Here is a 12,086-nt window from a genome sequence, read left to right on the forward strand (position 1 = left end):
GTGACTAAAAATCTGAAACTAATGACTCTGTATGTGTGAGAAAGATAGGAAAGGAAGAAACCATGAGACTGTTTTGGAAAATTAAGAGGAAAATAGAATAAAGCTATTACTTCGTAATGCTATACATCGTAATGAAAAGAGCTATTTGATGTTGAAGATACCTTTGCAGAAATAATACTGTTACATTACTACAAACTAGCACACAGTCATATATATCAGGTGGCTGGTATTTATGGTACTAGAAAATGATGCCATTTGAAAGTAAACATATTCTGAGATTTATCTGTGATTGTTCCTTCTATTAAAAAAAAAGTATCAATTTCTTTAGTGTACTAATTCAAGACAAGTTGTCAAGCATGATAGAATGTATTTTAATGTATTTCTCAGCTATCCCACATAAAAATTACTGTAAACTCTTGCTCAAGAGTATTTAAGGCTCAAGTTTTAGTCATACCTGTGAGTGACACTTTGCAAACACTTCACTGGTAATGATACTGCACTGCTTCTGTGCCCAGGCTTTCCTGTATGGGTTTGCAGTGCATGGGTCCTTGGTACGATTGGCATTTGGGCAACTAGAAGACACTTTCCAGCTGTTGGCAAATTCCAGCACATTTCCTACCACAGACTGACTGCGAGTTGTGAAGTCATTATTTCCATTGCCATCATAGTTTCCACAAAGTCCACAGACATGTCCCTGCACGGGGGTAAACAAAAATTATAAAGATCAGTAAGGTACAGTATCTGCAAGTAAAAGACCTCAGGATGAATCTTACTTAAGTTTATCTAGGCCCTTTCAGTAGCACTGTTGGACATTTTATTGAAATATCTTTCATGAAGAGATGTTTCTAACTTCTTGTTAGGAAGGATAAGAACAGGAAGCAGACTTATGGGTTTTGTTCTTAGCACTGAGGTAATTAGTTTCATCTAATCCTGAATATGCCTCTGCAGTGAAGGCTTTACATGAAGAAAGCTACTTTTGTAGTTGCTGTTATGCCATTGCTGAATAATGTAATTTAAGGAAGATGTGTAGTACACAATCTAAGTCAACACTACAGGACAGGGACAGTAATATGCAATTTCTGCTCTTTCAGTCTTCCTGTTACAGCCAAAATTTCCATTTTTTTTTTTTTCTTCAAGAGGTAACATGAATATGTTCCAGAAATACACTACAGGGACAGTAATATGCAATTTCTGCTCTTTCAGTCTTCCTGTTACAGCCAAAATTTCCATTTTTTTTTTTCTTCAAGAGATAACATGAATATGTTCCAGAAATAATTTTATCCAGGTTTTGGATTTTAAAATGTACCTCAAAGCTGGGACTAAGTTTGATGAATATACTGGTTTTTCTGTCCCACATGAGTATCAGACCAACAGTAGTGTCAACCACCAGGTAGATGCCCATGGAACGGATTTGGAATGGCATTTTTCCTCCAGGTGTCCTCTGGATAACATCAGAGTGTCCACCACTGAGTATCAGCTCATAGTTCTAAAACAGAAAAAGATAGAGCCTAATGAAAAAGTCACCTATTAAGTTATATATGTTTATATATTGCCAGTAACTGTTCTTGAAATAATAACTCTATTATCATCGAAATTCTTCTATTCAACAACCTCACATTAAGCAATCCTATAGAATTCCCTCCTTTACTGTCTCTAGCAGAAATCAGAATTGTTAGCAGAGAGCAAGGAAGTGTAGTAACATTTTCACTGTCTTGAAGGACACTTCTATGATGCAGTCTGTCTGGAACATTTTGTTCTATCCTTCTGGCTCATTGGGCCTGTTGTAACTTATTAAAGAAAATGCTTACCCCCAGGAAAACTTTAATGGACTTGGAGCAGGTGGTTCCAGTAGTACCGCATGGAATGTTCTCAGTGATGACTCTGAATGTTCCCTGATTCATACCTTGTTGACCACAATAGTTCTGAAACAGGAGAATTATATTCAGTGTTAACTATGCTATATGGTCGTACATAAAACACAAGGTACTTTGATAGTGCAAAAATCTGGGAAGGACTCTGTTACCTGGACCAGAACATATTCACAGTCTCCTTCAAAATCAAAGCGTTTGCCATCAAAGGTGGTGTAATGCCCATCTCCATAAACAGAACAGGTTTCCAGGCAAGGTTCCTCAGAGCAGTGCCATTTTCTGTTTCTACATGTGCTACATAAGACAGAAGGCACTCCAAATGTAAAAATCAGACATAGATAAAATATTGCTTTTATGTACATTCCTGCAAGTACATCAATCTCATTTTAAAATGTGTTGAGCCCATAATGAAAAAACAAGGTTTGCTCATTCTCAGAAATGAAGCACAGCTCAAGAGCCTTTGGAATTTATCCAAAAGCTGTGTTACTTCATGATGTCATGAATAATTTGGGTTAGAAAATACTATAAATATTGTTGCATGTATTGAAATGTAAAGATTGCCTGTGAGGAATAGAGCTTTCTTGACTTGAATGAATATGACAACATCCAAACCATACTGTTCTTCTGACCACTTGGAACTTACGTGCTGTGTGCCATTGTGAAAAACAGAGCTTGCTTTTTAGGTACCAAGTGGATCATCTTATGCAGGATTCCTTCTTGATATCAAGCAGATTTTGATACTGCTAGAGTGAAATGTTGTAATTCACCTACAGTTTAAACTATTCTCAGACGCTTAAAAAAATTATTTTTCAGTGTGCTCTTACCAGTTGTTACAGCCAACTCTGATTGATTCGCCTGGAGTGTAGGAATTCCCATTGTGAACACATGGACAGTCCTCTGGAGCTATACAGCCACCTTTGCCATCTAACACTTGATTATGAGGACATACACAGCCAGAGACACAGTGTGTTTTGTACTGTAAGGACCACATAGAAAACATGACTTGAAACATATCCTGTTAGAAGAGTCTCGCTGTAGCTGGTAATTGTAGAAGAAATCTAGTTTAATATGCTTTTAACCGCGTACAAAGAGTCCATACTTACACATTCCATATCTAATGTCTGACAGCTCTTCTGGCATCCTGCTCCTACCACATCTGCAGTGGCATTTCCACAGTCAATATAGACCATGGGAGGTATGCAGACTGAATAAGACAAAAACCATGAGAAATGTGAGACCAACCATGTATTTATATCTTCATAGTTCTTTAATGAGGACTGAAGAAAAAAAATAAAAAGGACTTCTTTGAGATACATGTATCTTAAAATAACGCATTTGACCAAAAGAGAAATTGAATATTGTTTTGAAGTCACGCCTATCTGGTTTTGTGCTTATGCTTGAACTACTCATAGAATTCAATGCTTAGTTTGTGAAACACTTGTTTTCAGAAAAGTAAATAAGTACCAACCAAAATAAACCCCCAAACAAAACAAAAAACACAAGAAAACAAAGATGTTGGTTTACTTTGTATTTGGGGGGGAAGCTTTGTTTTATTTATTATTTTATTTTACTTTATCTTATTTAAAATATGGATGGGTTTCACGTTCAATAAGGTGATTGAGTATTCTTTTCCACTGGGTACCCAAGGGGTTAAACTTTTTTCATGCATCTAAAAGGTATTTTGGGAATATCCTCTACATTATAGAAGTCAACAGTTCATTTTCTTGATTGACTTCAGACTTGTACAGTTTGCATCATTATGACAAAAAAGAGAGAACTAGAAAGGGTGAAGGTGGAAAGGGAGAATTAAAAGAAGTCTTAAGTCATATGTTACCTGGTTCAGGTTTCTCACCAATACAGCTCAGCTTTCCATAGGTGCAAGTGCTATTAAAAAAAAAATAAAATAAAATGCATATATTTTTGCTTTTCCTTGTTAAGTTTTCACTTGTTTCCTAATGAATTTGAAATGAAAAATTACTGTGCGATAAAGCGGAGAAAATGTGTCCTTTATCAGAATAGTTTCTACTATTCAAAGATATTTTATATTAGAGAGGGCCAAAATACAAGTATATTCTATAGAAAGACAGGCCTGCTCTTTCCATTTGCTTTGGTAAGAGCTGTTCTTCAGAATAGTTCAGATTCCATTCATAATGGGAATAATCTGTAGGGAGATTCTCAAGCATCTTTCACCATGGAACAAGTCATTTACAGTCATGGATAAGAAATGTGTGGTGGGGAGTGAGTGAGTGACTGACTGACTGGGTAGGAGTTTGGCTGTTAGACAGGAATAACCCACTGCAGCATGTTTTGTTGATTTCCTGTAGCAGTCTTAGGTACAGTCTTCCAAACATGAATAGCCCTAGCAGTTTTTAAGGATCTGTGATTTTATTTTTTTAATTGAAACTTCTAGAGACAGAAATGCATTTGATTTGAATAGATAGCGTAGTGTATAGTTTCATGACTGCCTATATCCAATCTCATTCTTTTGTTTAAAATCTCTTACCAGACAACACCATTGTCGTGAATAACTTCTCCAGTAGACAGAGGCATTCCTTTGTAGTAACAAGGACAGCTAGAAGTAGGCACGCATTTGCCACTTTCATCCATGTAGGTTCCATTTATGCAGGTGCAGCCATCAACTGGGATAAACTTGATGTTGCATGTGACATCAGGCTCACTCAGAGACCGGCAGGTGGGTTGACAGGAATCAACATTGTAAGTGTACTCCAAGGATTTCGGACACAAGGTGGTGTATTTTGCTTGAGAGTAAAAAAGTGAGTTACATTTGTTGTTCATTTCAGAATCAGTGTAGGTATAAATGCAATATTTTAGGTAAAGTATATATGATAAACACGGCAATGTATCTACATGTGCTTTACTGATACCCTCAGAAGTGTAAATTTTTTTTGTTTTTTTGGCTAAAGCAGAATTTCCCCCTATAAATGTGTCACGAATACAAATATTTTGTCCAGGTCAAGAAAAGAAAAATCTCAATTATATTAATGCATACTGCATTTTTATTTCATTGCTATTTTTATATTTTTGTCAAAGTAAATTAAAAACACCCTACCTATGCCTATTGCAAGGCTATCGAGGTCCATGTTGCTTTTGCTGGTTCTAAGCAAGTAATGCAACAAAGCCTCTTTTTTATGTTGCTTACTGCTTGTCTTTTATCGTATTCCCTTCTTCCTTACATTCTTGAAAGTAAATGCTATACTGAAAACACAGTTTAACATAATTTATTGTGGGAATCCCTGAGAGCTGCTCTGTGGGACTTTCTGGATGACCATTTTCAAGAGGAAAGGAAAGCAGAACTTACTGCAGGCTTTGCTCCTCCATCCGGTGAGGAGAACTCCTTTAGCAGCACAGGCCCTCACATAGCTGGAAAGGGCAGCACACATGCAGTCCTCACTCTTCTCACAGTTACATGTGTCAAACATGCAGTTCTAGGGACAGAGGATGACATAGGATCATCAGATTGTCATATCAAAACCGTGGTCCTCTATACTTATTATACTGTTAGAGTTAAAAGTGAGTGTAAGTCATATACATAAGTAAACATATGCCTATTTTTCATTTGGAGATTTCACTGAGAACTTTAAAAAAAGATTCTTTGCAAGGAGAAAGTAACTAGAGGTCCACAAATTTAAACAGTTTTTTCTTTTTCTTCTTTTTTTTTTTTTTAATTTTCCAGTTGATAGATTTCCCAATGTTGGGACTTAGGCTTGGGTGCTTGGGCTCTCTGCCTCAGAGGAATGAAGAAAACAATAAGTCATATAATGTGTTGCTGTACCAGGCAATGTCACTAAAATATTGTCATTCCAGAAGATGTTTCTTACATATAACCTTGCAGATTACTAATAACAGGGAGACTTTGTAAAGTTCCCAGACCGTTCCAGAGCTTCATCACCTTGAATTCCTTGTACATTTTTGTTCACATCTTATCTAAATCTTTTTGCTGCTTCTTGCATGTATTTCTTGCCTTGTCTTGGATATATGCAAAACTTTCTTAGAGCAGTTTGGAGCAACTAAGCAATATCCTAGTTAAGACTCTGAATGAAGCTTTCCTTATATCTCAGGACGGACAGCTTTTAACCTTTGACCTGGTAAGAAGTCCACGGAGTTCAAGGTCATAGATCAGGGATTTAAATTAGTACCTAAGGGCAGCATGAATACCCTTGTTAAGTTTATCCTCCTGGGAATGGAAGGAAAGATACCTTTACAAAGGAGGAATTATTATGATGTTTACATAAAAACAAACCCTTGGCTTGAAAAGAATTATCATGAATGAATCTCCTCCGAATTGGCAAGTCGTTCTTTCAGGGGTTAATATCAGGAATCTGAGTCTTTTTCTTTTAAATGGGGAAAAGTTAAAGGCCAAGTACCTTCTGGTAAACTTCTGGATTCACTGTTGAGTGACATTCAGCAAAAGGTCCCATGGTATCGGAGAGCAGTCCACACCAGTGCTGAGCATACTGGTCTGTGAATTGAAAACATGGTAAGAATTTCTGCTGCACTTCATTGTCCAAACTCTTGTCTCAGGGTAACTATACTTCCTGCAGGCAAATTGCAGAAGCTTAACTTTACAATAGAATTCAGCTCTGCATTTGCTGAGACACAAACAGACTTTCACTCCCTCTATACAGAAATATGAACTCTTTGTAGACTGAATGCTCTTAGTTCATGGTAGTTGTCATGGAATAAACTAAGACATGGATAGCTGAATTTTGCAAAAGAGGTGCACATTGTGAATTAAAAATATGCTAATTCATCTCAGTAAACAGGAGAGTGGCTTGTGAATTCTCAAAAATTATGTATTTCGTTAGCTGAAACAGAGTCTGAGAGGTACAAAGCTCTGAACTGTAAGTCTGATTCTCAGTTTAACAGTGGAAGAATCATGCTGAGCCCAAACTTCACTAGGGATACATGCAGCTTTATTTCCTATATGACAATCAGTCCTTTCCAGGAATGGATCACTGATATGCTGTATGGTTCTGGTTTCTCTTAAGTTATCAAAAACACCTGCTTTCTTTATCCAAAGGAATATTTTTGAAGATCCAAAATATTATCCTAGTTATTAATTATTTATTAATCGAAAACTTCTAGTGTCAGTTGAGGAAAATAGTGTACATGTTAATGGTCCACTGTTATTTTGGCTAAGTGCTTGGTGGTTGATCAGCTTGCTCCTTCTTTCCATCTTAGAAGAGAATAGAAAAGGTTTCTTTATAGTGAGCTTACCATTTTGTATGCTGACAGCACATGGGTCCTCAAAGGTATTTTCGACATCAGGACAATTGGCCCGTGTTTTCCAAGTATTGCCAAAGACAGCTGAAGTACCTTCTATTACACCACTGGTGATTTTGAAATCATCTGTCTGCATGTCATTGAAGTTACCACAGAGACCTAAAAGGAAGCAGATGGGTTGTGAAAGTCTCCTACAGAATTAAGCATACTGATGAAGGCAATTGTTGCGATAAGATCACTTACCACAGGTCTGCCCTTTATGTGATGGGTCTAAGTCTATAAAAAGTTGCATGAGAGGCACGAGCTGAACCTGTAGCTGAAGACCAAAGGTTGTTTGCAGAATGATGAAGAAAGATGATGGTCTAAAGATGGTGACATTTGCTAGGGTCATAAGAACATAAGAGTTGTCATTTCATACGTGATGAACAGTTGAAATAACTATTCATTATGTAGAGATTCTATAGCTGTGTTTGATAGGATCCTAATATCTGAAGAAATGGGGGGAAAATTATCTATACAGAATTTCAAGTCCAGCACAAAACCAGGCTGTCTTTACCCTGAACAACAAACGTATTAAAACCCTCCACTTTCTGCTAGGTGTTTTAAAATAAGGGGAAGAACACACACTTTTGTAACTATTTAGAAGATTCCAACCATGGTTTGGTTTCTGTTCAGGTGAAGTAGTGTCTGAGGAGAACTGACATGGAAGGAACTCTCCAATGGTGAATGTGCACCAAATAAGGGGACAGAGGGAACACAGGGAACTAAACAACTTCAGCTGTTGGAGTTATTTTGCATATCAACATTTTCCTTCCTCTCCAATGGCAGTACTTGGATCTGGAAGTGTGCAGTGATACTATTTACTTGAATTGAATCTCTATTTTATCAGATATTGCTAAAATTAGTTGAAAATTTTGCTAAAATTATAAGAGTTGAGTAAGGAAACCCTATTACTGTAAAAAATGAGAGACTGTGCACTATTGGAGTACCTTGAGTTTGCTGCAGTGTAACCGAAGGTGAAAATTTGCTTTAGTTTAACTGATGTAATAATATTTTAAAATCAAAACCAAGAAACACTACAGAAGTCTTCCATAGGAACTTACCTGCAGAGAATGGCAGCTGTGTGTAGATCATGTTTACAAATACACTGCCAGAAGGCTGGATCACAATGTTCTGTCCACAAGAAAAGGCAATGGTTATCAAATATATTTAGGAAAGATAAAATATTTTCTATCTAGTGTTGTTCAGGATAAAGGAAAACAAAAACCAAAACAACAAACCAGTGGGGGGACTGTGATGGTGTTCTGATTCCTATACTATTTCTCTGATGTCTATTACTGTGGTCCATTGACTGTCCAAATAATTAATCAAAAGCCCAAAGATAACTAAATGATAGAAAACTACTAGAATCTTGGGTTCCAGTGCATCTACTTTGTTCTTAAATTTTCTTTGAATAATGTACAAATGAGATAAAAATAAAAAACCTGTGCAGATTTCCTATCTGTGCTCTTATGTATAATTTGCAAACTACTTGTCTATTAAGCTTTGAAAACATCTCAGCAGAATGTTAGGTGTCTACATTTGCTACTTACAGTTTGTCCTCCACTTAGGCTAACAGTTACACCCTTTAGGCATGTCTCAGTGTCAGTCAGGCCACACTTGTAGATATCTCCCAGAACAGTGAATTCATTGCCATTACAGAGCTAGAAGAAGATAACAAAATACATTGTTAAAATGATTTCTTAAATTAAAATACTGTTATGTTAAGGAGGTTCGCTCTTAAATAGTATTCTTAGTAAAGTGAGTCTTCACTTTGTTATTTATATTCCATTTCTTCCTACTCATGTGTTCTTACATATATGTATACAGTCACCACATCACTATCCATTACTTCTGACATTCAAAGGCAAGTTGGACATATTAAGCTGAACATTAAAACTTGTTAATGTTTAGGTAATACTAGTTCAATATGCTAGAGAAGAAGGAAGCTGCCTTTCTTGCCCATTGGTTATGGTGTTTACCTGGGGGAGGAAAGAACTTGTTTCCAGTCCCATCTGCACCAAATAAATTATCAAAGAACCTGGTAATTTGGACATTATTTTAACAGTTAGGAAATATGAATTTAAATATCTTCTCATAGGAAAAAATTACACTAAAATCACTATTCACTAAGCTACCGAATAAGGGCAGAAATTCAAATTTTTTCTCACAGGTCTGATTTTCATAGGACTGTGACCTGCAAGCTATATTCAAAATGTGCCTAATGGCCAAGACATAACAGGGAAACATGCAGAAGGCTGTGATTCTGAACATGTCTTATCCCTTTTGTGGTGTAATGAAGATTAAATTGAGAAAAGCTGAGATGCAGAATTACAGCCATCTGGAAATCTAGTGTTAAAATTATGGGCTTCTTGACCTTTTGTGTCCAAATTTAGGATTTTTCTGTATCTCTACAGCCTCTGAGAATCTAATTTTACATGTTGGTGCCAAAAGGGGACTTTAATGTGTAAGCCTGTTCCATGCTTCCATTGTGGATCGAGCCCAGTGCTTTTGAATCTCATCATAAAGTTTCACTGCTTTTGTCTAATCTATTTCTAAATTACCTCATTCTAGATATTTTTTTTTAATTCTTTTTCTTGATAGCATTCAGTTTGATCTTTCTGAGAACAGATTTTATTTAATATGAAGTCTTTACGAAAATTGTTTACATCACTCATCCAATAAAAATAAATGGCAAATATACCTAGGGTTCTGAAATATGCAAACCTGTAGTCATTATTTTAGATATATCTATTCAGAATTCAGTTCCTACTAAACTAAAACCTCCAATAAATCTTTGGTATTTTTGTAAGTTATCAATTCCTAATTGAGGTTTTAGAATACATGTATGACTTCCTAGCATTTTTGCTTTTAAATGCTAGGGTCTTCTATGTTTGCTTGTAAAGACTGTTTGGAAGGTTGATCATCTTAATAAAATAGCTCTTCTTACATGAATTCTGTATAATAATTCCATTACAAATACCTTTAATAAAATAAGCCTTTGAACTATATTGACCGTGACAAAAAGGACAGTAGCAATGGACATAATAAAGGCATTACTCAGAAGCAGTTATACACCAGACAGGAAATATTTAATTAAAAAATCAGTGGAAAGCATGGAGATTGTTTCATGGAACCTAAAAACTCTGCAGTTCTTAAATGGTGATTAAAGAATACAAAACTACTACTATATGTTTATTTAGTGATGTGATTGCCAGTTTTAATTAAAAAAAAAACATTAGAGATAATAAAAACATTTTCCTTTAACATATTTCTGTAGCAAGGATTGTGACTAATTTTTACCTTGGTTAGGACATAACTACAGTCTCCGAAGAAGGAATAATATTTTTCATCAAATGTTGAGATATGGGAGCCTCCTTCAATACTGCAAGTTCCATGGCATGATTGGGTGACACAAGACCATTCACCTCCAGCACAGGTACTGAAATGAAGAAGGCATTCGGTAACCTTGTGCAATGCAAGTGTAAGTGAAATAAGAGATAATAACGACAACTGATGCTTTAATTTTCGTCTTGAAGAGTTGATCATATTGTGAAATAAACAGCATTACTTTGAAATCTCAGAATAAGTATGGGGCAGGCACAATTATATTAGTGATGATTTTTTTTTATATTGCTTCCCATTTCTAGTCTTTGTGCAGAATTCAGTCCTGGTGAACCTGGCATCCATTCTGCTGTGTATGAAAGATTGCCTGTCATCTCCATTAGCATGGCTCAAGCTTTAGACATGTTAAGTATTTCTTGAAACATAACATTCATGTTTGTGGTGCTTGTATTTGTAGATAGATAAATAAATGTACCTACACTTGAGCAATAATACTTCAGTAATTATAGTGATATTGAAAAAAACAGTATCTGTCAAACATGCCTCTCAAATATGATCTCCCATTCTGCCTAATGCAATATATCACTAAATGTCACAGCTTCCATAGTATTTCTATGAGCACCCTAGCATTACACTTTAGTGCTACAAAGGATGTAACACAATAATGCACATTTTAAAACACCTCCAATATTTGAATTTGATTGTTTCTTTTAATTGATTGGTCTTGAAATTGGAGTGCTTGTATCTAAACTCAAATATTTGCTTCCAAGTGTTGGAGAAAAGAGAGATGTAAATATCCTCTAAAAATGTGTAGTCATAAAATCTTAGAACAGCTAGGGTTGGAAAGGACCTTAAGATCATCTAATTCCAAGCCCCCTGCCATAAGCAGGGATGCCTCACAGTAGACCATGTTGCTCAAGGCTCCGTCCAGCCTGGCCTTGAACACTGCCAGGGATGGAGCATTTACCACTTCTTTGGGCAAACTGTTCCAGTGCCTCACCACCCTCACAGTAAAGAACTTCTTCAGCTGGTAAGTCATTCCTTATTTATTTTTAAAGGGAAATCAGTAATTTTTCCCTGTCTTCAAAAAGTTCAGGTAATGCATCTATAAAAAAGAAGTATGAGAAAGGGAGTATTGTTACCATGATCTGCATTTAGATGAGAAGGAGGCACCAGGAGCATAAGATTCACCTTCATAGGTACAATGACATTCTTTACGGGGAATGCAGCCAGCACCATTAATATCATCAAATACCATTCCTAGGGAAAGAAATGGTCTATTACGCATTCTGTGCATTTCAGAGCCTGTATCTGTCTGTATGCCTGAAAGCATACATTAAATGTCTTCTGTATTGCACAGAAAAATTAATAGAAAATACTTTAAAATAATAGGATGCAAACTATGCAGGGATTGAAGGGCTATATTCCATTGAAGCTTATCTTCAATCTTAGAGTGATCAAAAGAGATCTGTAGGGAAATACTTTTCTGTTATGGGCTTCATTAGAATGGAATTAGGATTAAAATTGCTAGATAATGAGGTGGAATATATAAACCATTTGTAAGATTGCCCAGGGACATATGTAACAGTA

At 36.0% G+C, this 12,086-nt stretch overlaps 1 protein-coding gene across 1 annotated transcript in view; it reads right to left on the bottom strand.

Moving 5' to 3' along the window:
* MUC5AC (mucin 5AC, oligomeric mucus/gel-forming) overlaps window positions 1-12,086 on the bottom strand; it is a 53,291-nt gene that overhangs the window by 32,079 nt on the left and 9,126 nt on the right. Inside the window, exons 10-25 of the mRNA XM_057412819.1 lie at window positions 11,639-11,756; window positions 10,455-10,593; window positions 8,705-8,815; window positions 8,216-8,285; window positions 7,356-7,493; window positions 7,107-7,271; window positions 6,254-6,348; window positions 5,188-5,314; window positions 4,372-4,627; window positions 3,703-3,752; window positions 2,972-3,072; window positions 2,693-2,844; window positions 2,024-2,162; window positions 1,809-1,922; window positions 1,307-1,486; window positions 455-694 (exon numbers count right to left, since the gene is read on the bottom strand). Coding sequence (XP_057268802.1) covers window positions 455-694; window positions 1,307-1,486; window positions 1,809-1,922; window positions 2,024-2,162; window positions 2,693-2,844; window positions 2,972-3,072; window positions 3,703-3,752; window positions 4,372-4,627; window positions 5,188-5,314; window positions 6,254-6,348; window positions 7,107-7,271; window positions 7,356-7,493; window positions 8,216-8,285; window positions 8,705-8,815; window positions 10,455-10,593; window positions 11,639-11,756 — 2,195 coding nt within the window. The remainder of the gene's footprint in view (window positions 1-454; window positions 695-1,306; window positions 1,487-1,808; window positions 1,923-2,023; window positions 2,163-2,692; window positions 2,845-2,971; window positions 3,073-3,702; window positions 3,753-4,371; window positions 4,628-5,187; window positions 5,315-6,253; window positions 6,349-7,106; window positions 7,272-7,355; window positions 7,494-8,215; window positions 8,286-8,704; window positions 8,816-10,454; window positions 10,594-11,638; window positions 11,757-12,086) is intronic.

The sequence above is a fragment of the Pezoporus wallicus genome, unplaced genomic scaffold (assembly GCF_028554395.1).
Source record: "Pezoporus wallicus isolate ANWC-B61680 ecotype Strahan unplaced genomic scaffold, APGP_CSIRO_Pwel_v1 scaffold_6885, whole genome shotgun sequence".
In the NCBI taxonomy this organism is placed as follows: Eukaryota; Metazoa; Chordata; class Aves; order Psittaciformes; family Psittacidae; genus Pezoporus; species Pezoporus wallicus.